The sequence below is a fragment of the Pongo abelii genome, chromosome 4 (genome assembly GCF_028885655.2).
Source record: "Pongo abelii isolate AG06213 chromosome 4, NHGRI_mPonAbe1-v2.0_pri, whole genome shotgun sequence".
Taxonomy (NCBI): Eukaryota; Metazoa; Chordata; class Mammalia; order Primates; family Hominidae; genus Pongo; species Pongo abelii.
Genome location: NC_071989.2, coordinates 7,848,298 through 7,875,009, shown reverse-complemented (window position 1 = coordinate 7,875,009; position 26,712 = coordinate 7,848,298). Strand labels below are relative to the sequence as shown.

At 44.6% G+C, this 26,712-nt stretch overlaps 1 protein-coding gene and 1 long non-coding RNA gene across 2 annotated transcripts in view; one reads left to right on the top strand and one right to left on the bottom strand.

Annotated features, from left to right (window-relative positions):
• Positions 1–7,018, bottom strand: part of LOC134761377 (uncharacterized) — a 12,582-nt gene extending 5,564 nt beyond the window's left edge. The window contains exon 1 of the long non-coding RNA XR_010139917.1: positions 6,600–7,018. This is a non-coding gene — a long non-coding RNA (uncharacterized LOC134761377). The remainder of the gene's footprint in view (positions 1–6,599) is intronic.
• On the top strand, positions 6,852–26,712 carry CFAP90 (cilia and flagella associated protein 90). Its single transcript, XM_002815413.6, has 3 exons — positions 6,852–7,304; positions 22,650–22,766; positions 26,199–26,712. Exons 1-3 carry the CDS (start codon positions 6,852–6,854, stop codon positions 26,376–26,378), a joined length of 750 nt encoding a protein of 249 aa, XP_002815459.3. The 3' UTR covers positions 26,379–26,712.

Here is a 26,712-nt window from a genome sequence, read left to right as displayed (position 1 = left end):
CTTTTTCTGCCTTTTTAGTGAACTCAGGTTCCCTCCCTGGCCTCTGGTCCACCGTCACTGTGCTGTACACCTCTCCCTATGACTCAGCTAATTCTTGGTGCGAAACTCAACCCAGAAATGTGGTGTGAGGTTAAAAGCATACAGTTTAAGGAGCAGAAAGGGACTTAACCAATTAAAGAGCCACACGAAGAGGTAATGACGGTCTGTTACAAATGCTATGAAGAAAAATACAGCACAAGCATTCTTCACCTCTGCTGTTGATGTAAGTCCATCTCATCCATTGCAAGCATTTCCCTGTTTGCTCATCAGAATCAGATGCTCCTCCTTCTGCAGTTTTCACTTACAGCCTCTGCTGAGCCTGTCTCATTTGGCTGTCCCCTACCCTCTTCACGTACGTATTCAGCAGACACTCACAGTTCTGATCACGCTGGGCACACTCAATGCTCCAGCTCTAGGGCCAAATAGGAAAGAGCCCCTGCCCTTGAGGGGCTTGAAACAGGTGAGATTAGTGAGCAGGTGACGGGAGTGGTGAGGCCTCTGGCACCCTGACACACAGGCAAGCCTCTGGGAACACAGAGACCTCAAGCCCCCCCCTGGGCAGTGAGAGAGAGCCTCAGAGTGATTTGTAAGCTGAGTTTTAGAAGGAAGAGAGCAGGGTCTAGGGGCGCAATTGTCAATGGCTGGAACACCCAGTGTAAAGCATACAGGGTTAGCCCAGGGAGGGAAGCTAGACCTGCCTCTGGCCCTGTTCAAATTTTAATCCTGAAGTACATGAAAATAATTTAGGCTAATAGATATAAGGTTGCTGGTGTCACTAATGAGCGAATTTGACAAGCTTTGTCGAATCATAAAGCTAAGTCCTTTTAAACTGAATTCTCATGCTGATGAATTCATTTGTATGTCTATACCTGTACAAACAAAAGTGATCTGAATGTGTCAGTTGCAATTACATATTCAATATGATGGCTCTTGCAACTATATATTTGATAATATTTTTAATAATTGCATAACCTTTCTACATTTGTTTTCAAAAGTAAAGCAAAGCAAGAAAAATGAGTGAAAAAAAATTGTTTTACTTACTAGCACAACCCTTGCAGCAACAGTGATAGTCTTTGGGCCTATCAATAGGGGGCACCAAAGTTCAGGACTTTGATTGGGCTGCAGCAGTTGAAACTAGAGATCTCTGGAGGGGAGAGTGGATCCTCTCTGAGTGTGTGTTGTGAGTGTGTGTTGTGAGTGTGTGTATAGATGGCAGGCAGGCAGGAGCTGTGGAAGAGTGTGGTGACAGTTCTGCCTGAACAACACAGGCAGTCTTCTTTACCTTTCCTTACCTTCCTCTATGTAAGGAATGTGTATCGCTTGGGTACATGTGGACACTTGCTAAATATTTGATAGAATTCTGGGAAAACAGAAGCAGTCAGTTCCTTCTAAAAATAAATAAATAAATAAAATTTTTTTTAAAAAAAAGTATACCTACCAGAAGATGATGGGCGCAAATCCAGAGAGGGGTCTTGGCTCAGTGAGGAACCAGGCAAATTATCCCCTTAGGGCTGAGATCTCCCAAACTGGGAATATACCCACCCCCATTTGGAGTCCAAATACTTAGTGTAGATAGTGAAATGAGACACATCTTGTAAGCTGTTTAGCCCAATTCCTGGAAAATAGTAAATACTCAGTGAACATCGGATGCGATTATTGTTATTGGTACACGTGTTCCTTCATTCTCAGTTAAACTTTATCGTACAGCTCGCGGTGAAGGTTCATGTAAGGCATGGTCTATAAGAAGGAACATAGCTAACTTGCTGGTCAGGACTTCTAGGGGTGCCACTGTGAGCCTTTGACAACTGCCTTTGTTAATTATCATCAAGGACATAGTGCTAAGAAACTTTGTTCTCTAAAGCCTTTGTTGTTTGAAATCAGATCAGTAAAATGGAACATCTAACTGTTGTCTATATGAGCTGAGCCACATGGGCCAATCTGACCAATGGAGAAGTAGCTTCAATATCCCCCTCAATTGCAGAGCTCTAGACATGGGAATTTTGCATGCAACGTTCCACATTTCTCTTCCCTTTGAGGGACCTGAATCGGCTTCTTAGGTCAGGGTTACTGTTAACTCTTTGGCACACTAACTTGCTGTGCTTGAGTCTCTGCAGCTCAGCTTCATTAAATTTTACCTGAATTCACCCCTCCCCAAATCCTACAACAGCCCTGTCTAGTCCTGTGTTTGACTCGATGTTTCTAGGCTCCTGTGGTGTGCAGTCTCCCTTGCTGCACGAGTCAGGAAACCTGCCTTTATGTTGATGTTCCCCCCACGTTGGGCTCCATCAAAAGAAATTTTGCCTTCATCCAGTACTTGTAATCCCATCCCAGAAAAAGCAAACATCTCCCTCCCAGTCCCACAGTCTCCGATACAGAGTGCTCAGAGTGTGTGGGTGGAGCTGATATTTCGGGTTCTAATGTTTACAAGAAACAATCTCTTTTAATAACCCTACTGTTTTTGCTTGTATTACAGGAAATTTTGAACACACATAAGAATTGAAAGAAAAGTATAAGAATTGAAAGAAAAGCTGGCTCAGTGGCTCATGTTGTATTCCCAGTGCTTTTGGGAGGCCACGGCAGGAGGATTACTTGAGGCCAGGAGCTATGATCATGCCACTGCTCTCCAGCCTGAGGGGCAGAGCAAAACCCCATCTCTAAAAAAAAGGTATAATAAGTTTGCAAGTTCCTCTATTCAGCATGAAAATTACCATAATTTTCCAATCATGTTTCATCTATTCTTTAACTTTTTCTTTTTTTTTTCCACTGGAATGTTTCTAGAGAAATCCAAGCTATCATATTATTTTATCCTAAATACTTCAGTATTCATCTATAACTGATAAGCATTTTTTTCTTATCTAACCATTCAGCCATTGTTACAAATAACAAAATTAGTTATTATTCCCTGTCATCATTTAATGTCTAGTCTATATTCTAAATTTCCTGTACTATCTCAAAAATATTTTTTAACTGTTGATGTTTTTGAATCAGGATCCAAAGTCCACATATGACTTTTAGAGATTGTACCACTGAAGTCTCTTATGTCTCTAACTGCCACTCTTTCTCACCTGGTTTTCATGTCATTGAGTTATTGGAGAAATTAGATCAATTGCCCTGCAGAATATCCCACACTGTTGATTTGGTGTTGTCTAACTTGTTTCTGTATCTATCTGCTGTATTTCCTATTAAACCAAAGGGCAGATCCAGAGACTTGCTTCAATTTGGCTTGAATGCCTTGGAAATGATGCCAGAATATAAAAGCAGGCAGAAAAACGTGAAAGACTAGACTGGCTTAGCCTCCCAGCCTACATCTTTCTCCCGTGCTGGATGCTTCCTGCCCTTGAACATCAAACTTCAAGTTCTTCAGCTCTGGGACTCAGACTGGCCTCCTTGCTCCTCAGCTTGCAGATGGCTGATTGTGGGACTGATATGTTTGGCTCTATGTCCCCACCCAAATCTCCATAATTCCCATGTGTTGTGGGAGAGACCCCGAGGGAGATAGCTTGAATCATGGAGGTGGTTTCCCCCATATTCTCGTGGTAGTGAATAGGTCTCATGAGATCTGATAGTTTTATCAGGGGTTTCCACTTTTGCATCTTCCTCACTTTTTCTTGCTGCCGCCATGTAAGAAGTGCCTTTCACCTCCTGCCATGATTCTGAGGCCTCCCTAGCCATGTGGAACTCTAAGTCCAATTAAACTTCTTTTCATCCCAGTCTTGGGTATGTCTTTATCAGCGAGTGAAAACGAACTAATACAGGGAACTTGTGATCACGTGAGTTAATACTCCTTAATAAACTCCCATATAAAAAATATATATAATATATATCTTTACATAGATATATATAAATCCTATTAGTTCTGTCCCTTGAGGGAACCCTCACTAATACACTATGTTTAACCCAGCCCCAGTGTGTGTCCTTACTCTATTAATTTGCCTCCTTTGAGAGGAGGGTTTTCATGCTTCTTTCATCCTCCCCTTCTCCTGCACAGAACTTTTGAGTACAAGTACAGACATGAGGAGCCTAAATGTATGACTCTGTGACCTTATATTCCACTCATGTACCTGGGAATATATAATAAGATCATATAGGAAAATACTTTTTCAAAAAGAGTATTTTGAAAAAAAGGAACTAAAGCCTCTTAATAATCAAAATTGCCAAAGTCTGCCTTGCCCATGGTTTCATCTGTCTCTGGTAACCTGCCCTGCATCCTCAGGGCCTCACATCTCATTCCACCCTCATCTCTGGTGGACCATTCCGTGGGGCTATGACTCACCTCATGAAAGAAGCATCTCACCTCCAGTACATGCCCCTGTCTTTTGCTGTCAGCCCCAGGGCTCCTCGGACACCAAGGAGGCAAGACACTGCAGGGGAGACTGTGAGGCCCTGGGGCAGTGGTCGTACAAGTTCAGGAGTCAACAATTGAAGGAGTGAGCCTCCACCGAGCAGACAGGAGCAAGTGATGAAACACGCCTCCATGTTGATCCTCTGGGTCAATTCTTCAAGGCCTCTCCAGGCCCCTCAGAAACGTTCATGGCCATGCACCAGTTGCCCTCAGCAGTGACCTGGGTAGTGCATCCTTGGTGTCTCTCCTGCTTCTTACTCCTCTTGGTCCCTCTCTCCTGTTCCCTGGAATTACCTCCCAAATAAACTCAGGCCCTTGTCTCAGACTCAAATGTTTGAGTTCCTACTGTATACCAGACTTGAGCCATCTGTATAAGTTTGTTCTCATGCTGCCATAAAGAAATACCTGAGACTGGGTAATTCATAAAGGAGAGAGTTTTAATTGACTCACAGTTCATTATGGCTGGAGTGGCCTCAGGAAACTTACAATCATGGCAGAAAGCAAAGGGGAAGCAAGGCACCTTCTTCACAAGGTGGCAGGAAGGAGAAGCACCTAGCAAAAGGGGCCCCTTATAAAACCATCAGATCCTGTGAGAACTCATTATCACAAGAACAGCATGGGGGAAACGGCCCCCATAATTCAATTATCTCCACTTGGTCACTCCTTTGACATGTGGGGATTATGGGGATTACAATTCAAGATGAGATTAAGGTGGGGACACAAAGCCTAACCATATCTCCATCCAAGAAGAAAAAGATGTAGGTAGCCTTGCCTTCAAGAGCTCTTGGTCTAGGACATGACAAAATGTCACCTACTGAAATTGAAGTTAGCAGATTCACATCTGTATAACTGTGTCAACTTTACTTATTTCTTTTACTAAGAAATTATCTCAGTCTCAATTTTAGCTGAATTCCCAAGATAATTGGTTTCAAGTACCTTCACTTTCCAAAGTATGATACCGGGTCACCGATGCAAAGCTTACAAAATCTTGTGACCATTAGTTGACCTCTCTTGTGTCTTTGGAGACATTGAGAGAGGTCGAGAGAGGCAGTAGATTATAAGGGCTTAAAAAAAAAACATATTTGGCTGCTGCTTTAATGAGGCCAAAAAAGTATGAGTCATGCCTTTCATGACTTCAGCCCATGGGAGAAAAATAAGAGCCCCTTTTCCTTCACTTCACATGTAGGAGAGATGGTGCTCCATCTCCAAGCACCAGGGATATGTCACCCTCTCCAAGTGGCTCCAGTGAGGTTGCTAGGTCCCCTGGGGCTTAGAGACATGGTGGGCAGGTGTCTGACCCTTGACTCATGGCTGACTCATGTTCTGCCTGCCCATGGAGCAAAAAGATGTGTTAGTGGGACAAAGAAGGCACATGGGTTTCTCAGGAAGCTCATGGGGACCCATGAGAGAAACAGATGTCAATAAAAAAAGCGAGAAAAAGCGTGGTGGCACCGGGATGTCTTAAATCCTGCCCAGAAGGATCTCTAGGACTCTGGAGACCTCTACAAGTGGATCACCAGGTGCCTCAGAATGAGAGAGGCATCGTAAGCCACCAGCCTGCATCATAGAATGGCAGACAAGAGATTCCTACCTAGTTGCAGGGGTGGGGGAGAAGGCAGGGCACTGCTCCTTCCATGGTCTGTAAGATCTCTCCATCAGGCCCCCGCCTATCTGTTCACCTTCACTTCCTACCAGTTTCTGGCTTCATGAGGCCACACCACCCCACTTCCTGCTGCCATTCAAACACAAGATTGCCTCTGCCTCAGAGGACCAAGTCGGCTTGGAAGGGATTGCCAGACTCACAGAACTGGCTTCTCATTATTGCTATGCTTCATCTCAAACACCACCTCCTCAGCGAGGCTGGCCTTCCCAGGCACCTGGCTAAAGCATTTCCCAAGCCTTGGTCATCATGGTTTTTTTTTTTTTTTTTTAACTTTTCTTGGCTATGCACCCACCAATCACGAGTACACAGCTTAACACATTTTCAACAAACGAAACGCAGGTATTGACCCAGCATTCCGATCAAGGGCCAAGGTAACCACATTGGCAAAGGATTGCAAGAGCCCTGTCCACAGCAGCTGAGTTCTGCCAGATTCTGTAAATTCATGCAGCCTTACACCTACACTGGCCAATACTGTAACTGCTAGCCACACGTGGCCACCGAGCGCTTCAAAGGCAGCTAGTGCCATTTGTTGAAATGATAACGTTTTGGACTTACTGAGTCAAATAAGAAACGACACACGTGGCTCTAATCATGGTTCTATTGGACAGCGCTGCCCTGGAGCCTCGGCAAGTCATTTGGCTTCTTCATGTCTTTCATCTGTCTTGTCCAGCCGACTGTAAGCTCCCTGTGGACAAGGCCTGCTCCGTTCAACGCTCGATCTCCAGCTCCTGACACACCACGCGCTAGGTGCTCAGTCACTAATGGTCTCGCGAAGGAGTGATCAGTGAGTGAAGCAGGGGCTGCTGCATGGGAAAGGTGAGCGGGCTGGAAATGGGTAGTCCCCGCGGCGTCTCCCAGACGGGCTCCTCCCGAGGAGGAAGGAAGGAGAGACCCCACCCCGGGTGTAGTCGAGGGGCCAGGAGGGAGGAGGGGAGGGTCGCTCCACCCTGGAGCGGGAATGCGCCAGGGCAGGTGGCGGTTTCCAGGCAACGACCGAACACAGACGCGAACTGGACGCTGGCGCCGAGCAACCTGAAGCCGGCAGACTCCGACTGGGCCCCTGGGCGGGCGGGACGGACCGCGGCCAAGGAGGGGGCGCTGGACGGGGGCGGCATGGAGGACGACGAGGAGGAGACCACCGCGTCCACGCTGCGGGGCAAGCCCAGGCAGCCGCCCGTCTCGGCGCAGTCCGCCTTCAGCTACATCCCGCCGCGGCGCCTGGACCCCAAAGAGCACAGCTACTACTACCGCCCGGCGCGGGTGAGGACCGCAGACGCGGCGCGGAGACCGGAAGGCTGGGCGGCTGGGCATGGGCGGGCGGCCGCGAAGGGGCGGGGGAGAGGAGATCCCCAGCCTAAGGGTCTTGGGGCGGGGCTCTCCCTCGGAGAGAGGTCGTGAGGGCGGGGCTCATCTTAGGGGAAGAGGCCTGGGGACGGGGCTCAACTTAGGGGCGGGGTCTGGGGGTGGGGTTCACCTTAAGGGAGGAGGCCTGGGGGCGAGGCTCACCTTAGGGGAGGGGTTCTGGGGGCAGGGATGCGCCGCCGGGGACAGGAGAGGAGCTCACAGCAAGGAGGGGCCCTGGGAGGAGAGGGGCCGCACCGCTAGGGATCGGGGACAGACCTCACAGCTTAGAGGGGCCCTAGAGGAGGAGCGCACCTTCGGGCAGGGACCCTGGGGGCAGGGCCTCACTACCAGGGGTGAGCTCCGAGGGGCGGGGCTGGACAGCCTGTGGAGGGGGCCGGGTGGGAGCGTGCAGAGATGGAGGGGGCGCGACAGGGTCAGCTGGGGAGACAGGGAGGGTGAGCTCCCGCCCGAGGCGCCTGGACCCCAAAGAGTACAGCTAAGGCGACTACCAGGGTCAGCTGAACCCCGCCCCGGGAACGAGGATGTGGGAGGAGCCGGGTGCGCGAATGGGTGTCTCAGCTGCGATCAGGGGCTGGAGGTCGCGGGAATTCTCAGATGGGACCCGGCGCTCTTCGGAGAAGGGAGCGGGAGCCACTAGGTGTCAGGATCCCTCAAAAGCACAGTGGCTCTGTCGGGACAGCAGGGCGCTCTTTCTGCCCGGGGTCTGGAGGGGGTCGCGGGAAGCCCGGGCGGCCCAGCGGGCTGGGCGCGGCTCCCTCTGGGGTCCGTCTGCGGCAGGCCCAGGGTAGCAAGGAAACAAGGCCTTGCCGCCGAGTCTACGCCCGGATGGTCCAGGGCGCGGGAAACCCTCTGCCCTCCTGCAAACCGAAGACCAGAAGGAATAGCTGGCGAGCCGCCTGCAGGGAGGGCTGGACTGAGAGTGGTCCCTCTGTTCTGTCCTGGCCACACCGGCCCGTGCATTTCCTGGGATAGGCTCTGCGAGACTGCAAAGGCCACTGGGCACCCTGCGTCTCCCACCAGCGGCCAAAGGCAGGAAAAGTAGCAAATTCAAAGCCAGTTGAGGGTCATCTACTCCTTTCTTCTCACCATTGTGCCTAAATGTCCCCAGTTTGTCTTGCTCAGGATGCAGAGGCAGGGGAGTCATTACTGAAAAGAAGCATTCATTGAGGACCCTCAGCCTGCAGGCGTAACTGGAACAGGCCTTTCTAATTCTAGCTGTCCTGGTGGCTTGAGTGGCTAGAGAGGATATAGATTAGCCAGGTGTCTAGGTGGAAGGAGTTCGTTTCCTCATGGTGTATAAGGTGTTCCCAGAAAATGCATCCTTCCTTTCCCCCACTCCCGCCCCCGCAATCCTAGACCCTAAATAAATTCCCCTTCTGATTGGGTTAGCACACACTGGCCTGCATGCCACACATAAAGTGTAAGCACTCTTGGACAGCCTCACCAACAGAAGCAATCGTGTTTCTGGTTTAGACAACTGCTGTCGGTTGAATTGTGTCCCCTTGAAATTTCTGTTTTGGAGTCTTAATCCGCAGTACCTTAGAATGTGAACTTATTTGGAGATAGAATTTTACAGAGATAATCAAATTAAAATGAGGTCATTAGGATGAGCCCTATTCCAGTATGACTGGTGTCTTTGAGAAAAGGGAAAATTTGGATATATAGAGACAGACATGCATGTATTAGTCCTTTCTCACACTGCTAATAAAGACATACCCAAGACTGGGTAATTTATAAAGGAAAGAGGTTTAACTGACTCACAGTTTAGCATGGCTGGGAAGGACTCAGGAAACTTAAAATCATGGCAGAAGGGGATGCAAATATGTCCTTCACGTGGCAGCATGAAGAGGAATGAGTGCACAGTGAAGAGGGAAGACCCTTATAAAACCATCAGGTCCTGTGAGAACTAACTCACTACCACCAGAACAGGATGGGAGGAACTGCCCCCATGATTCAATTGTCTCCAGACGGTCCCTCCCAGGACATGTGGGAATTATGGGAACTACAATTCAAGATGAGATTTGGGTAGGGACACAGCCAAACCACATCAGGGAGGATGATGTAAAGGGACACAGGGAGAAGACAGCCGCCTACAAGCCTCAGGGAAAGGCCTGGAACAGGGCATTCCTTCACAGCCAACTGCTTGATTTCATACTTCTGGTTCCAGTACTGTGAGACAATGAATTCTGTTGGTTAAGCCACCTCATCCGTGGTACTTAGTTTGTGCAGCCCCAGCTGGCAAATACGGCAGCCATAAACCTCAGCCTGTTCCCAGGAGGATCTCTGGTATCTGATAGCTCCTCTCTGCTTGGCTTTGAGCAATATACAAGGACGGGGGAAAAGGGACATTTGCAATCAGATCTGTCTCTGCAGCCCTGTTTGCCTGTTCTCCCAGGCTCGATTATCCTCTGAATATTAAGACAGGAGGGAAACACGAGGGAATGGTAAGTTCCCAATCTCATTGCCACCAGGGACTTCATTTTTTTCCTCCTGGGAGCAATATATTTTGAAAGAACTGTTACCTATACATAATCTCATTTATTAAATGAATTTTACATTTTAAGTATGCAATACTCATGTGACTGCCAATCAGTTTATGATTAATGCATAGCAGTAATGCACCGCATGAGATAAACAGCTGAAAAAGTAAGGAGCCTTGTTGTGTTAACTTGTTCTATGCTGTTTTGTTGAAAGGAAATAAAATTCATCTGGCTGTTGGACAGAATACAAACATTGGTAATAATGCCATTTGAGGGGTCCTGTAAATCAGATGGGGGCACCAGGAAAAAGAGCAGAATCTGCATCCCCTGTGGGCCAGCTACTGCCTAGGGAAAGGCGGTGAAATTGATCCTGGCAGGCATAGTTCATTCTTGCATTTACCAGTCTAATTAACGTCTCCACCTTCCTGGGACCAAATTAACCAAAGGGCAGAGAGATGCCCGAAGTGTGAAGTGACTGGGACTCCATCACTTGGAAGGAGGTCCGCTGGGAGTGGGCCAGAAATCTGTCCCTTTAATGCAGGGATCAGTAAACCGAGGCTCCTTGGCCAAATCTGGCCAGCTGCCTATTTTAATAAATAAAGTTTTCCTAGAACACAGTCTCATACCTATGTGTTTGCGTGTCTGTGGTTACCGCAGAGAGTTGTGTAGATTTGGCAGAGACCATGTGACCTGCAAAGCCCAAAACAGTTACTACCTGGCCCTTTACAGAAAAAGTTTCCCACCCCCTGCTGTAATGTATCACTACCTTCTGGAAGGTAGGTATGGAACTTAGAACAAATTAATGCAAAGTGGATTTTTGAAAAAACAATTTTTTTCCATGCAGTTTGGATAACTGAGGTCACAAACAAATTCAAGTCCTGAGGCCTTTAGTACCACGCAAAAGAAAATGATGCTACATAAATGTTAACATCTAAATTAAAACAGCCTTGAAAGCAACAAGAATAACAAAAGCATTTTGAAGCCCATTTGACAAATACCTACCAATGGAAATAATCCACTCCTCAGGATGATATGAACTGGGATTTAATTAGCTGCAGGACCAAAGAAACTGATTCTCTGACCTGGAGACTATTTGGAATAAAGAGGGTAAATTCTGCATCACAGGTTTTCTAGAGAACTCAGTTACACCTAAATTTACTGTAAATAATTTCAGGCTCTATTTTAGGAGGCCGAGGAGGGTGGATCGCTTGAGATCAGGAGTTCAATCAAGACCAGCCCGGCCAATGTGGTGAAACCCCATCTCTACTTAAAATACAAAAATTAGCCAGGCATGGTGGCCCATGCCTCTAGTCCCAGCTACTCGGGAGGCTGAGGCAGGAGAATCACTTGAGCACAGGAGGTTGAAGTTGCAGTGAGCCGAGATTGCACCACTGCACTCCGCTCTGGGTGACAGAGTGAGACTCTGTCTCCCAAAGATAATAATAATAGTAAGAGGAAGAATAATTTCAGGCCCTAATCAAGCTGAGTCGTAAAAACAGTACAGAATTAGTCCTTAAGACAATGCTATGGTCTGAATATTTGTGTTCCCCCCAAATACATACGTTGAAATCACAACCCCCAACATGACAGTATTAGGAGGCAGTCCTTTGGGAAGTGATGAGGACATGAAGGTGGAGCCCTCATGAATGGTATTATCACCCTTGTTAAAGAGACTCCAGAGAGCTCCCTCGCCTCTCCCAGCATGTGAGGACTCAATGAGAACGTGCCATGTAGCAACCAGAAAAAGCTCCCTCACCAGACACCGAATCTGCCAGCACCTTGATCTTGGACTGCCCAACCTCAAGAACCTTGAGAAATGAACATCTGTTGTTTATAAATCACCCAGTGTATGGGTATTTTGTTATAGCAGCCTGATGGGACTACTCTATTTAGTTTATTTCTGTGTGGCACACAGTAGTGTGTGTACTGATTAGTTGGTAGCACAGGCTGAGTCATCCTGGGTAAAAATATTGGCTCCATGTTGACCAGCCATGTGGACCTGCCATATTAACACACACTGTTTCACTCTACCCACCTTTAAGGCAAATGGTGCCAACTTCATAGAGGTCTTATATGAATGACTTTAATTAATCAATGCAAAGTAGCACATAGTAAGCCCAATGTAAGTATAGCTATTATTATGATTTGCTTTTGTTAGTGATTATTTAGAGCTTCTTTTCACTAAGTGCTGGATCCCAGTGGCAAACCTCATATCCCTGACCCTCGTTTGCTGTCAGAAATTAACACAGGTGAAGGCAAAATGTGAGTGTCAATCTGTGGCTTCTAATCCTCTGAAGAAGCTCCCTTCAGGGAGCCCACAGAGTGGATTCACTGAAGGCTGCACACTTATTTAAAACCCCAGTAATGCCTCTGAATTGTAAGACAAATTTGTCATCTAAAGCTGCCAGCAAAAATGTGATCGGCTCCTGTACTGCTCCCTAGAGAGTTCTGGTAGTGTGGGCTTTGCCCATAAAATATGGTTCCTGCGGCAGCAAAGCAGATTCCGTTCAACGGTGTTTTTTCAATTACTTTTTTCTTCTTCTGCCTTGTGCAGCATTTCTGCCGCTGAAATGAAAAAGCAGTCAAAGGACAATGCCATTTTATGAAGGTTTTGATTAAATTCCTCAAAGTCTAAGAGCTGCATTTAAAGCAATTATAACTGGTTTTAGAATCCGCTTTCCCTCATGCTGAGGGGGCTTGTGGATAGCTCTGTCCCGAGTGAGGATTTGCTGTAAAGGCCCCACCTTAGGTTTGGTGGGATTAGCTGGCTTTTCTTCTCTGTGTATGTTGGGGACAGAAGCTGACTGTTTCTTTATGCATCAAGGACTCCACCTCCCTGAGCACTGAATTTCCGTTTGCCAAATGCAGCCAAGCACCTTATACAGATGCATGTTGATATGGTTTAGCAATAAGTCCCCACGCAAATCTCATCTCCAATTGTAACCACCACGTGTCGAGGCAGGGACCTGGTGGGAGGTGATTGGATCATGGGGGCAGTTTCCCCCTTGCTGTTCTCGTGGTAGTGAGTGAGTCCTCAGGAAATCTGATGGTTTAAAAGTGGCACTTCCCTCTTTGCTCTCTTTCTCTCTCTCCTGCCAGCACGTGAAGAAGGTCTTTGCTTCCCCTTTGCCTTCTGCCATGATTGTAAGTTTCCTGAGGCCTCCCCAGCCATACAGAACTGTGAGTCAATTAAACATCTTCTTCTTTATAAATTACCCAGTCTTAGGCAGTTCTTTATAGCAGTGCAAAAATGGACTAATACACATGCTAACTGTCCAGGGGCACAAAGGGGAATCTCCGAAGGGCCTGTCAGTATACAGACAGTGCTCAATATGAGCCTCCCTAGGTTCTCCCTCTATGGATCATGTCTGCTTAGGAACCAAGCACCTTTACCACACACACTCAGCCACTCCAAGGGGGCTGTGCGAGGAAGGTGAACTCAGTTCTGTTGCTGATCTGCCTGTCAATATCTAGGCAACTCTCCATTATCCAGCAGACTCTTAAGCTTACATGTCTTTCCAAAAGAATTTGTACTGGCCCAGTGAAATTATGACCTCTCTGCATGGATCCCTCTTTCCTTCTCCCTGCCTATTTTTCTCCTTTTGCCTATTAGTATCTAACCTGCTAAGTATTTTCTTTACTTATCTTGTTGTTTTCTCCCACTAAATGTGAGCTTTGTGAGGACAATGATTTACCTTTATCACAGCTATGTCTTCAGCAATCAAAAGAGTGCCTGTCTCATAGTTGGAACTCCATAAATACCTGTTGCATGAACAAATGAGGAATGAATAATCGGAAAGCCAATTTTTAAAACAAAGGGATAAGTCACCGATTTACAAAATTTGCTTCTTAGACTAAATAGGGGCTTTCGGTTTGGATTATCTGCTGCTTTGCTTATCCCTGTCCTCGTTCTCCTCCTCTGGTATCAACAACGGCAGCGGGCTATAGTTTCTTCTCTACTTCTCTAGTTGCATTTTCACTATCCAGTGACCTGCCCTTGGAAAACTCAGGGCTTGGGGGAATGGGGCTGAATATCTTCCTCCAGGGCAGGTAGCTCCTTAAAAAGGGGTTGGTCGGGGGGCTGAGCCCAAAACCCAGTTTCCCTTGCAAACCCATGTATGAGAGAGGAATGAGGGAAAGGGGAGGCAGGCATGTTCTAGCAGAGACGTTTCACATGGTATGAAACACCGAGTGAGGGATCCATGTTCCAATGAATCAAAACTCCTGTGTGAGCATGTGCTCTGTGTCTTTTCCTTGAGTGCATGTTTGTCAAGATACGTATCTAATTTTTTTTATACAAGAACATATTCACACACAGATCACACAAATTTAGACATATATTTGCAGCTTGCCCTTTTCATTTAATAACATATCTTAGTTTTTCAAAATCACCCCCTTTTAAGGGGTACAAGCAAATGACACAAGAAGAGACATTTTTCCCAATGACTTTGACCAAGAGGAACATGTAAGATTGAATTCGAGTTTCAGCCCCTGTGGATCACTGTTTCTTCCTGAGTTGTGAATTGCTGGACTGGGGGTGATGGGGTGAGTAGGGAGCTGGTATCAGTGGAAGAGGAAAAACAATTGACTCCACAATCACCAAATTTCCAACTGGTGACAAGTTGAGCACATAGATGAATGTAGAACTCTCTGAGTCAGAACACTCTTAGAATTTGACACAGACACGAGATCAGAGGGAGGAATTATCTTGACTTCAGTCCAATGGTAAAATATCCAGATTATTTGAAAATGCATAAGAATTTCTAAAACTTGCGATATTAATGTACCAGGAGAGGACACAGAATCTTTTCCACAGGAAAAAACAAAAACCCAAAGAGAATAGTTGAGTATTGTCTTTTCAAAAATACCTAACATTGTGTCCTTCGCAAGCAACAGTCCTCAGAGATACAGAATTTTGAATGCTGTTAAAATTAATGAAAATGTCCTCATTAAGCTTCACACAATACCAAACCTCCAAGGAGATGCTCTGGATTTATTAGAAGTAAATTGAGGCCCTGATGAATCAAAGGAAACTGTTTTGGATCACCTTGGGGGTTTTCAGTTTTAAAAGTAGGTCGTTTATCCCTGGACAAGCAAACTCACGGAAAGCTTCAAGATGAGGAGGTCATAGTGCTGTGGCTTCTGAGGACAGGAAATGAGGTAGCCCACTCATAGGCTGATTAGCATATCAGACAAGGTGGGCTAGGATGTGCTATGGAAACACACCCCAAACCCAAAGAGTCTTAACCCCCGGTGTGCTGGAGCTGGCTTGTATGACTCACAAAAGCCAACTGTTAGCATTTCTTCTAAGCTCTGCATTTAATTGGTAGCCTAAAATTGACCATGATCGAAGTATTTACACCACAGAAATCATCAAATACTACAAATCAGATTTTTTTTTTTCTCCAGAAAGTGGGTTGTTAAACATAGTGCACCAACAGGCTTAACAAAATAACCATGACATCATAGAGGCTTACTTTTTTCTCATTCATAGCCCAACATTTATGTTTCTCCAGGGAGGCTCTTAGTGCAATTGCTTGGAAATCCAAGTGCCTTCTTTTTCATGGTTTCACTATTACTAGGGCCTAGAAGTTTTTGGGACTTTAGAGTCATTTATTGGATGCTCTGAATTTATTAGCCTGTGAGTGGGGAGAGAGGGTTTGGAGGGCTGCCTGGGAGTTTTTTATGGACCAGGACTAGAAGTAGTATTTATTGGAGTCACCCACATTCCTGGCCCCAGCCTAATTGTGAGGGAAACTGGGAAATGCATCTTCTGCTTGTTGTGGAAGAGGTAGTATGTTTGATGAGCACATAGCATTACCCCTGCCACAATTACATGACAAAAGGTATTAATTTTTTTCTCTTTTTTTTTTTCTTTCTTATAGAACTTACTGGTCCAACCTTATGGTGGAGAGTGAATTAATGCTTTAAACAGTCTGAAAGGGAGGAGAAAATAAAGGACTAGGGCCCCAGTTTGCTCAAAAACTTACCCCAGTTATTTGTGTGAGAGTGTGTGCAACTTCCGGGAGTAAGTGCTTCTCAGGTTGGGAGGAGTCATGGGGCATGATGGCTACTTCTTGCCAAGTGTGTTTGCCTGGGCTACCATAAAATGTACCATGGACTTGATGGCTTAAAACAACAGAAATTTCTTCTCTCTTAGTTTTGGAGGCTAGAAGCCTGAAAGCTGGGTGTTACCAGGATTTTTTTTTCTAATTTCCAACTTTTAATTTGTGAAGGATATGCAGGTTTGTTACATATGTAAACGTATGCCATGGTGGGTTGTACAGATCATCCCATCACCCAGGTGGTAAGCCCAGCATGCATTCACTATTCTTCCCGATCTTCTCCTTCTTCCCACCTCCCATCCTCTGACAGGCCCCAGTGTGTGTTGCCCGCCCCCCATGTGTCCCTATGTTTGTATCACTTAGCCCTCACTTATAAGTAAGAACATGCGGGATTTGGTTTTCTGTTTCTGTGTTAGTTTGTTAAGGATGATGGCCTCCAGCTCCATCCATGTCCCTGAAAAGGATGTGATCTCATTCCTTTTTATGGCTGCATAATATTCTGTGGTGTATATGTACCACATTTTCTTTATCCAGTCTATCATTGATGGGCATTTAGGTTGACTCCATATCTTTGCTATTGTGAGTCGTACTACATTGAACATACATGTGCATGTGTCTTTATAATGGAATGATTTCTATTCCTTTGGGTGTATACTCAGTAATGGGATTGCTGGGTTGAATGGTATTTCTGCCTCCAGGTCTTTGAGGAGTCACCACACTGTCTTCCACAATGGTTGAATTCATTTACACTCCCACCAACAGTGTATAAGCATTCCTTTTTCTCCACAACCTCACCAGCATCTGTTGTTTTTTGACTTTTCAATATCCATTCTGACTGGAGTGAGATGGTATCTCATTGTGGTTTTGATTTGCGTTTCTCTAATGATCAGTGATGTTGAGTTTTTTTTCGTATGTTTGTTGGCCACATGTATGTCTTTTGAGAAGTGTCTGTTCATGTCCTTTGCCCAATTTTTAACGGGGTTTTTTTTTCTTGTAAATTTGTTTCTTGTAGATGCTGGATATTAGACCTTTGTCAGATATATTGGTTGCAAAAATTTTCTCCCATTCTGTAGGTTGTCTGTTTATGCAGTTCATAGTTTCTTTTGCTGTGCAGAGGTCTGAAGTTTAATTAGATACTATATGTCGATTTTTGCTTTGTTGCAATTCAGCAGGATTGGTTCCTTCTAGGGGCTGTGAGGGGAAGGCTCTGTTCCAGGCCTCTCTCCTTGGCTTGTTGACGGCCATCTTCTCCCAGTGTCTCTTCACATCATCTTCCCTCTGAATGTTCATGTCCAAATTTCTCCTTTCAATAACGACATCAGTCATATTAGCTTGGAGGTCTACCCTACTCCAGGATGACCTCACCTTAATTAACTATATCTTCGATTACCTTATTCCAAATAAGGTCACATTCAGAGTTCTTGGGGGTTAGGACTTCAACATGTGAATGCTTGGAGGACACAAGTCAGCTGATCACATCCAGTGAGGTTGTTCGGCAGTGGTTCTAACTACAGCAGTGTGGTGCGGTCTCCCGTCTCACCTTCAGTCACCTGCACTTCCTACCCCCGGCCCAAGCAATTGCCCATCATTCATTCTTTTCTGCTACTGTGCTTTGTGCACACCTCTCTTATTCCATTTATATTTTTCTGTGGTTCATAACTAATGGGTTAATTTCTCTTCTCAGTCTGTGGGCTCTTTTAAGGTAGGGACTCCCCATTTCTGTCCTGGAGCCTGGCATAGTGTCTTGCACAGTAGTAGGCCTAATGTGCTGTGGAGGTTGAAAACTGGAGGCCTCCACTCTACCCACGGCATCCGCCCAGGCCTGTGGACCAGAGCAATTTCTCAGGATCGGGGTGGAGGTCACTGTGAGGGAAACTGAGGGTAGGTGATCAACCACCATGAGCAGGCTAAGGCCATGCTACATTTTAACAACATTCAAAACACAAAGGGAGAGACCACAAGGTAAAAAATGGGTATTTTCTCTTTTTTTTTTTTTTTAAGGGAACATCATCTGTGAAACAGACAATTCCTTGAGGGATTTTAATGGCAAAATTTCAGTAATTTCAGAAACTCTGTCTTATGATAGCATCTAAATCCCATTTGGTTTTTATTAGTATCATTTTGCTTCAAGCCATACAAGAATAAAAGAAAAAAAAGAAAGATTAATAATTAAAATCCAGGGAAAAGGCAGATTTTCAGTTTGATTAGTTATTGAAAATGGATAGTCACATTTCAAAGCGAGGCTGCCTGCCTGCTGATGAATTTATTTTTTTTGGTCCTTATTTTTCAATGATAGAAAAATTCACTTTTACTCTGGAAAGTTCTGAATATGCAAAATCTGCACAAAAATAAGCTTGCTAAGATTCTGATCACTCCACACCCACAAGCAGTGAGAGTCCTAGTAAACACTAAGATGTAGAAGACTTTTGGCAACTAATCCAGGGATTGTGAGGCAGGCATGGCTGCTCATAGTGGTTACTTTTATAGTGTTTTAGGAGACCTGATTAGAATGAGAAGAAATAGGCATTTTCTCTGTGAAGTTGCATATTACACTGGACTTCTTAATATAGGGAACAAAATGAATGAACATATCCTTTCTCATTCTGATAACAGTAATTGCATTCTCATTCTATTCTTAAGTCCATTCTTCCTTCTTCAGAGTTTTTCTCCCAGGATAATCCAAGCACCCCAGTAGGGGCTCACTCAGTTCAGGAGGGTTGGACCTGATTAAAAGCACTGTGCAGAAGAAAATACAAGACCAGGCAGCCACTGGAGGATCTATTTTCCCTGCTGTTCGTGCCACCCACTCGGGGGGCTGTCCCTCAGACCTGGATGATATCGTTTGGCTGTGTCGCCACCCAAATCTCATATTGAATTGTAACTCCCACAATTCCCATGTGTCGTGGGAGGAACCCAGTATGAGGTGATTGAATTGTTGGGGTGGGTCTTTCCTGTGCTGTTATTGTGATAGTGAATGAGTCTCATGAGATCTGATGGTTTTAAAAAGGGGAGTTTCCCTGCACAAGCTCTCTCTCTGGCTGCCACCATGTAAGAAGTGCCTTTCACCTTCTGCCATGATTGTGAGGCCTCCCCACACATCATCCACGCAGAACTGTTAAGTCCATTAAACCTCTTTCTTTTATAAATTGCCCAGTCTTGGGTATGTCTTTATCAGCAGCATGAAAACAGACTAATACACTGGGTGAGGGTGGCTGCCCACCTGCAAGGAGCATTATAGGGTTTGAGGGGCCACCAGACAACTCCACTTTGCCACAAGGTTCTCAGGGTGCAGGAGGAGAGAGTGCTTCCTGGCCGTGGGTGTAGCTTTCTCCCAGGGGTTCAGTTCTAGAGACTAGGTCTTCATGTTGGACACTGCAGCTGTTCTCCCCAAAATGCGTGGAACGGGGTCAGCAAGGTCAGGAGGGATTCCAAAGGCAATAGAACAGCTAGATGATGAGCAAAAGCCTGGCTACTATTGAATCCCTTAAAATATTGGGCATATGTGGAGTGGCATGGGGGTGATGGAGACCATGCTATTGGCTGGCCAGTGGCTCTGAATCTCAAAGGAAAGGTCTGGATGGCAATGTTTTTACTCTGGAGAATTTATCCTCCCTCATCCTTGCAGAATGTGTGTGGTATACTTGGGCTTCCTGTGTGTTACTGGGTGGCCCATCCCAAAAATGTTTGCTTAGCCTCTGCAGGCCAGCAGCAAATTAGCTTCTGCACCAACAGCTGCCTCTGTTATGGATATTAAAGATATCGAGATTTCTCTATCATGTCTTAAAATGTTTTAAAGTTTTCATTTTATTTGATAAGCAGATGTCTAATTTGTATGTAGTCAAAGTGATTGATATTTTCTGACATTTTTCCTATTGTTTTCATGTGTATGAGTTTTCTAATGGGTTTTCTTTTTCTCTTATTTTTCTCATCATCCAGAATTTACTTTTGGCTATAATGTGACGTGAAGGCCCAAAAAACTAGCCAATTGTCACAATACTAAATGTTGAATGGCTTATCAATTCTCCATTGATTCAGGCTTTTAAAAAATTCTATGGGTACATAGCTATAGGGTAGGTTGCCATCAGGAGACATGAGGGCCAGGATGGTTTGACGTGAACACGTCCAGAAGTTGAGCGAGACTGAAGACAATGATAAGAGATGCTTGTGTCTGGCGAACTCATAAAATGGCCAGCAGAGGCACAGAGGCAGAAGCCACAGCTCCTGGTTGGAGGTTGCTTTCCTCCTTCAAGCCGATTAGAGTGACTCTGAACTAAGACACACCAGGATCCCTGCCATGGCTGGCCAGGGGCCTTACACATGTTGCTGTTGGAATTCTTATGAATCTTAAAGTAATAATTCTTAAAGACCATGTTGTTTCCTTACTAGATGGTTCATTGAGTAAGGACAGTAGCCACGTCTGAGTTATCTTCTAAATTCCCTCAGCAGGAGCACAGCATGTTGCACATGACAGATGATCTATGAATGATTTGCTAAGGATTGGCCAAAACTACGTTATGCTCTAGTTATTCCCATTACTGGCCAGAGTGCCAAGTTCCTGCAGTCAGTGTGAGTGGGCATTACGTGTTTTCCAACATACTACATGTAAGTCTTGCATCCTTTTCACTGCCTACTTCCACCTCTGTATCCTTCTGTTGGAGGGAATCATTCTAGCATCACTGTCTGGGAAAAAAATAAAAACAAAACCAACCAAGCATAAGCTAGAGACCTAATGCTCCCAAATTCCACAGAGACATGTCTTTGAGTTTGCTGCTGGAAGATTTAAGGCAGCTGGAATAACATAAATGACAAGCCTCACTTACAAGGTGAAGATTAAAGACCAGCTAACACATGCATTCTTTTTTCTTTTACTAGATACCGAACAAGGAAGATTTTCTTTTGTACTCAGAAAAAGTTGGGATGATAAAATGGAGATAATACAGATAATAGCTCTGTTAATGGGTCATTTTCTAATCCATCAGAGCTGTGTGTGTATGTAAATTACATATGTATGATATATACGTGTATATTATATATAATATACGTATTCATATATATATGGATTACCAAGTGTTACACTTATCACATATGATTAAAGAAAAAATACTTTTATCTCTCAAGAGAGGGGTTTGCACATAGACAGCCTGACTCTTGGCTAGTGTTAGAGTTCAGGAACCAATACACCAAAATATGCCACTCTGACACTCGGCTAGTGTTAGAGTTCAGGAACCAATACACCAAAATATGCCACTCTGACACTCTGGCCTCAAGAAGAAGGCTCAAGGTCTCTCTGACCATCCCCTACCCCCGCCCCTGGTTCTTGTCTCTCAATGGTTTGTCTCTCCCAAAGCACTTGATGAAGTTGATCTCTAAAGTTCGCTTATCTGCCTAAAGTCTAGACTCACCAAAGAAGAAAGCAATGACCCCTGGTACCTTCCGTGAGTTTTCATTAGCTGCATTCATGTCATGGGAAGACAGGTTGAAGTCTGTTAAGACACCTGGACAGACTTTTGTCACAGACCATCGTCTGCTCTGTGGGCCAAACAGACTTTCTCCCAGACCATTGTATCTTCTCCAAGCCCATTGTATCCCCCTAAAAATAACTTACTACCTCCCTAAAATCATCCGCATTTCCCCATCTTCCTTTCTCGTATGAAGAAGGCTATACAAGCATCTGTAGCCCATGGTGTGGTGGGGTAATCACCCTGAGATGTCTCCTATGCACATTAATAAAAATGTGTATGCCCTTTCTTCTTTTAATCTCCCTTCTGTCAGTTGATTTTCAGGCAACCTTCAGAAGGCAGAGAAAACATCTGCCCTTGGCTCCTGCACTAGCAACTTAAAGGGTGACTCCTGTTAAGTTTCATTATCCTAGTATGTAGGTATTGTTTGTTTTTCAAAGAAGCTCAAGCTTATTATAGAAAATTTGAGAACACAAGACAAGTAGAAATGAGGGAAAAGTACACACATATATAACCTTAGAGATGTCATTTTGTTATGGTCTGAATGTTTGTGTCTCCCCAAATTCATATGTTGAAGCCTCACTCCCAATGTGGTGGTATTGGGAGGTGAGGCCTTTGGAAGGGGATTAGGCCTGAGGGTAGAGCTCTCATAAATGGAATTAGTGCCCTTATAAAAGAAGCCTGAGGGGGCTTGTTTGCCTTTCCAGCATATGAGGATACAGGGAGAAGACATCATCTGTGAATCATAAATTGAGCCCTCACCTGATATCCAATCTCACAGGGCCTTGAATTTGGACTTCACAGTCTCCAGGACTGTGAGAAATACACTGCTGTTGCTTATAAGTCACCCAGTCTGTATGGTATTTTGTTATAGCAGCCTGAATGGACTAAGATACATTTTTATTTTAAAGTTTGAGCTCTAGCAATGTAGTCAGACAGCAAGACAGCTTGGGGAGCCACCTCTCTCAACAAGGGAGGGGAAAGTTGAGAAGTGCCATGAAAATGTCCCTGCTTCATACTGGGCCTCTTAGCAACCTTCTCTTGCTGGTGAGGCCTGGGCTTCTCCCTGTTCCACGTCACAGCTGGTTCTGCTTGGTGAGGTGACCTTTCCTACCACATACTCACCACATGCACCTCCAGACTCCCTTGGGAAAGAACTGGCATCTGTGCTCCATCGGGCCTCAATGACCCAGCCTTCAAATTAACCCATGGCTTTCTTTCTCTTTTTTTTCCTAGACAGGAATTATTTCCCTCTATGATTGTGTTTTTAAGAGGCGCCTAGATTATGATCAGAAGTTGCACCGAGATGACAGAGAACATGCAAAAAGTCTGGGACTTCGTGTTAATGAAGAGGTAATATTAAGACAGAATATTAACAAGTTGTCAACAGATTACCAAAACTTTATACAGGCATATCTAGTTTTATTACATTTCACTTTATTGGGCTTCATAGATACTGTATTTTTTTACAAATTGAAAGTTTGTGGCAACCTTATGTCAAGTAAGTCTATTGGTGCCATTTTTCCAACAGCGTGTGCTCACTTCATATCTCTGTGTCAGCATTTTTTAACAGTAAAGTATCTACAAATTAAGATCTGTACATTTTTCAGACATAATGCTATTGCATACTCAATATACTATAGTATAGTGTAAAGGTAACTTGTATATGCACTGGAACACCAAAACGTTTGTATGATTCACTTAATAGTGATATTTATTGCCGTGGTTTAGAACCAAACCTGCAATATCTCTGAGGTATGCTTGTACATGTGTGTGTGTGTGTGTGTGTGTGTGTGTGTGTGGTGGGACGGTGTATGTACAGTCATTCATTGCTTAACAACAGGGATTCATTCTGAGAAATTCATTCGGAGAAATTCATTGCTAGGCGATTTTGTCATTGGGTGAACATCAGAGTGTACTTAACCCAAACCTAGATGCCATAGCTAACTCCACACCTAGGCCATATGCTACAGCTTATTGCTCCTAGGCAACCAATCTGTACAGCGTGTTACCGTATAAAATATTGTTAATGATTATAACACAATGGTAAGTATTTTTGTATCTAAACATAAAAAGGTACAGTAAAAATATAGTATAAAAGATAAAAAATAATACACTTATGTATCATTTACTTACCATGAATGAAGCTTGCAGGACTGGAAGTTGCTCTGGGTGAGTCAGAGAGTGAGTGGTGAGTGAATGTGAAGGCCTAGGACATTACTGTACACTACCGTAGACTTCATAAGCACTGTACACTTTGGCTACACTACATTTATTTTAAATTTTTTTCTTCCATAATAAATTAACCTTAGCTTACTGTAACTTCTTAACCTTATAAACTTTTTAATTTTAAAAATTTTATGACTCTTTTGTAGTAACTCTTAGCTTAAAACACAAACACACTGTACAGCTGTACAAAAATATTTTTTCTTTAGATCTTATAAGGTGTCTATTTTTAATTTTTTTAAGGTTTTAAAGTTTTTGGTTAAAAACTAAGACACAAACACACACCTTAGCCTAGGCCTACACAGGGTCAGGATCATCAGTATCACTGCCTTCCACCTCCACATCTTGTCCCACTGGAAGGTCTTCAAAAGCGATGTCACGCAACACGCATGGAGCTGTCATCTCGTAGGCTAACAATGTCTTCTCTGGAATCCCTCCTAAAGAACCCGCTTGAGGTTGTTTTACAGTTAACTTTTAAAAATAAGTTGAAGGAGTACACTCTTAAAATAGTGATAAAAAGTAGAATAAATACATAAACCAGTAACAGTCATTTATTATTATTGTCAAGTACTAGGAGCTGTACATAATTGTATGTACTATGTTTTATATGACTGGCCGCACAGTAGGTTTATTTTCACCAACATCACCCAAACACATGACGAATGTGTTGCACTACAACATGACAACAGTTATGACATGATAACTACGTCATAACTGTTAGGTGATAACTATGTCAACACTAGTTAGGTGATAGGAATTTTGCAGTTCTATTAGGTTTTGACATTTTCATGGCAAAAACAGCAGTTACTTTTTCACCAACTTAATGTTACAACCTTACGGGACTATCGTCATATATGAGATCCATCATTGAATAAAATGTCATGTGGCACATGACTGTTGTGTATATGTGTATGCATGTATATAGGCATACATGTGTGTACGTGTGTATGTATATATGTGTGTATATGTATATACAGATATGTATATTTGTATATGTGTACATATGTTTGTGTGTGGGCATATGTGTACCTATGTGTATATATGTGTGCATGTGTTTGTGTATATGCATGTGTGTATGTGTGTATCTATTATATATGTGTGTATATGTGTGTGCATGTGTGTGTGCCTGCTTGTGAATGTGTGTAAATGTGTGAATAGATGCATGCATATGTGCATATGTAGGTGGATGTGTATATATTATGTGTGTATATATGTGTGAATACATGTATATATATCATGCACATATGTATATTGTATGCATGTACATGAGTGTACATATGTGTGTACATGCATGTGTGTGTATGTGTGCACATACACGTATATATTTAATATTGTGCTCAGCTGCTTTATGTAATTTTCTTTATGCAGCTCTCCTCTTTTTGTGCCAAGAAGCTAAGGCTAACGTACTATTATAGTTCCCTCTATTCAGTCATGTCATTGTGTATTTTTCTTGATATTGTTGTTTGGTTCTTTAGAATTTAACAATTTAAGGACAGCAAAGCTAAGACATTCCCTTCAACAGATAAAACAAGTCTCTGCTTAACCTCTGAGTCCTGGCTTTCATAATTTTTCTAGAAAAGTTGGTCTTGCAGAGCTGAAATTGCACACATGAAAACACTTCTTCCAAGTTTAGTTACCAAGCCACTGTAACCAGCACATGTGTGCATTCTAAGTTGATGCAAAGTTAGTGTTTTCCTCAGGAGAAAACTGTGGCACGTAGTTTTTCAGAAAAAAGCCCTCTCAGAGCTGCCATTCCTGAAGGAAGAGAGAAAAAGGCAAAGAAATCATGGGCTGGGTGCGGTGGCTCACACCTGTAATCCCAGCACTTTGGGAGGCCGAGGTGGGCAGATCACCTGAGGTCAGGAGTTTGAGAGCAGCCTGGCCAACATGGTGAAACCCCGTCTCTACTAAAAATACAAAAATTAGCTGAGCATGGTGGTGCACGCTTGTAATCCCAGCTACTCGGGAGGCTGAGGCAGGAGAATTGCTTGAGCCTGGGAGGCGGAGGTTGCAGTGAGCCGAGATCTAATCATTGCACTCCAGCCTGGGTGACGACAGCAAGACTCCTTCTCAAAAGAAAAGAAAAAAAAAGACATGATGAGCAAATTCTAGGTAGTGATGAGTGGTATGTGGGAAGAGGAAGCCATGTGAGGATGTAAGATGGGGAAAGTGAGAGGGATGAGCAGGGAGCTGGGGAGGGGAGGGGCCAGGGAGGACCTGGACATCTGAGCCAGGATCTGGGTGGTGGGGAGAGACCAGCAGCAGCAGGAGCTGGGAAATGACCAGGAAGAGCACAGGGACAAACAGGTAGAGCAAATGGTCCGGCACAGTTTCCCAACATGTCCAATGAATACACCAGCCAGCCTTCTAGCAAATTCCATGATTCCCCGCCATAGGCTACTTCCCTGTGAAGGCCCTGGCTTCAGCGTGGAAGTTCCCTCTTGGTCTACCGTGGCGGGACCCAGGCAGGAAAAGCTCCCAGGACCCAGGCTGATGGATGCACGGGTGAGCTGTGCTGGCGAATGCAGTGGTGCTAAGTGCTTTGATAACTTTCACCAGGAACAGGAGAGGCAGGTTGGAGTGCTGACGTCTTCTGTCTATGGGAAGCGCATCAATCAGCCCATTGAGCCCCTAAACCGGGACTTTGGCCACGCCAACCACGTGCAGGCTGACTTCTACAGGAAGAACGACATCCCCAGCCTCAAGGAACCCGGCTTTGGGCACATTGCTCCAGCCTGAAGCATCCCTGTGGCCCACAGGGCATGTCATGATACCCTGTGGGCTGGCAAGTTTGCATGGAGAGAAAGTGGCGTCTGGAGCCTGCTTTCCCCTTCTCATGACACCTAGGAGCTTGGCTATGCCTGTGTTGCATCTCTACAGTGGGACACATGAACACTTTAGCAGCCTCCCTCAGGTTGCTGGGGTTAGGAGCCTGACCAACAACACCTTTGGTACATGTGAAGAGTCTCTGATGTGATGATTTTCAACTGGAATTATTTTTGATCAAATGAATCTGAAGACCGATTCATTGTGAGCACCTGAATAAAATGAAAACTTTGTTTCCCCTCGGTAA

What these genes read in the sequence shown, in the direction of transcription:
- CFAP90 (XM_002815413.6), top strand. Translation starts at nt 6,852, where the DNA reads ATGGGAAAGGTGAGCGGGCTGGAAATGGGTAGTCCCCGCGGCGTCTCC. An exon ending in ACTACTACCGCCCGGCGCGG is followed by an intron (nt 7,305 to 22,649) that starts GTGAGGACCGCA and finishes TTTTTTTCCTAG; the next exon opens with ACAGGAATTATTTCCCTCTA. An exon ending in GACTTCGTGTTAATGAAGAG is followed by an intron (nt 22,767 to 26,198) that starts GTAATATTAAGA and finishes AACTTTCACCAG; the next exon opens with GAACAGGAGAGGCAGGTTGG.